A 984-nucleotide genomic window follows, 5' to 3' on the forward strand; every position below is an offset into this window, starting at 1 on the left:
TTTTAGGTAAACTTTTTTAATAACAGTTTTAAAAGAAAAATGTTATTAACAAAATGAAATATTATAATAAGTCTTTTTATATATGTATGAGTATATAAAAATAAATTTTTTCATAACTGTTATATATCTAATGACAAAAAAAAAAAAGAAAAGAAAAGAAATACATATATATATATATTTAATAAAATAATAAATATATGTCCTATTAAAAGTTATTATTTCAATTTTGTCAATTTTTTGTTGAGAAAAAAAAAAAAAATAATATGGATCATATGTCATATATATATATACATATATTTTTAACCATTTAGTAATATTATTGTTATATAATATTTATGAAATGCAATATGTATATAAAAAAATGTGTACACCTAAAGTTTATATATAATGTCTTGTGTGTATAAATAATATATATATATATATTCCTATATTTTGATTAACATTACAGGTTTAGATAATGCTGGAAAAACAACTTTATTACATATGTTAAAAGATGATAGAGTGGCTCAACACGTGCCTACTCTACACCCACACTCAGAAGAATTGGTTGTGGGAAAAATAAGATTTAAAACATTCGATTTAGGAGGACATGAAACAGCTAGGAGAATATGGAGAGATTATTTTGCTGCTGTAGATGCTGTAGTTTTTATGATTGATACTACTGACAGATCACGATTTGATGAAGCAAGAGAAGAATTAAGACATTTATTAGAAACAGAAGAATTAAGCAATGTTCCATTTGTTGTTTTAGGTAATAAAATTGATAAACCTGATGCAGCTAGTGAAGATGAATTAAGACAACATCTTAATTTATTTTCAAATGTAACTGTTCATAATAATATGAAAGGTGGATCAGGAGTAAGACCAGTAGAATTATTTATGTGTAGTGTTATTAGAAGAATGGGATATGCAGCAGCATTTAAATGGATATCACAATTTCTAACATAAATGAAATGCAACACATTTTGTTATATAATCAAAAAA

General features: G+C 23.5%; 1 protein-coding gene across 1 annotated transcript; it reads left to right on the forward strand.

The window, feature by feature from the left end:
• Positions 1-448: 448 nt before the first annotated feature.
• PGSY75_0416800 (small GTP-binding protein sar1) lies at positions 449-948 on the forward strand (the record flags this gene model as incomplete). Its single annotated transcript, XM_018784218.1, has 1 exon — positions 449-948. A coding segment is annotated over one exon (500 nt), but the record flags the coding sequence as incomplete, so codon positions are not given.
• Positions 949-984: the final 36 nt, after the last annotated feature.

Source organism: Plasmodium gaboni, chromosome 4 (assembly GCF_001602025.1).
Source record: "Plasmodium gaboni strain SY75 chromosome 4, whole genome shotgun sequence".
Classification (NCBI taxonomy): Eukaryota; Apicomplexa; class Aconoidasida; order Haemosporida; family Plasmodiidae; genus Plasmodium; species Plasmodium gaboni.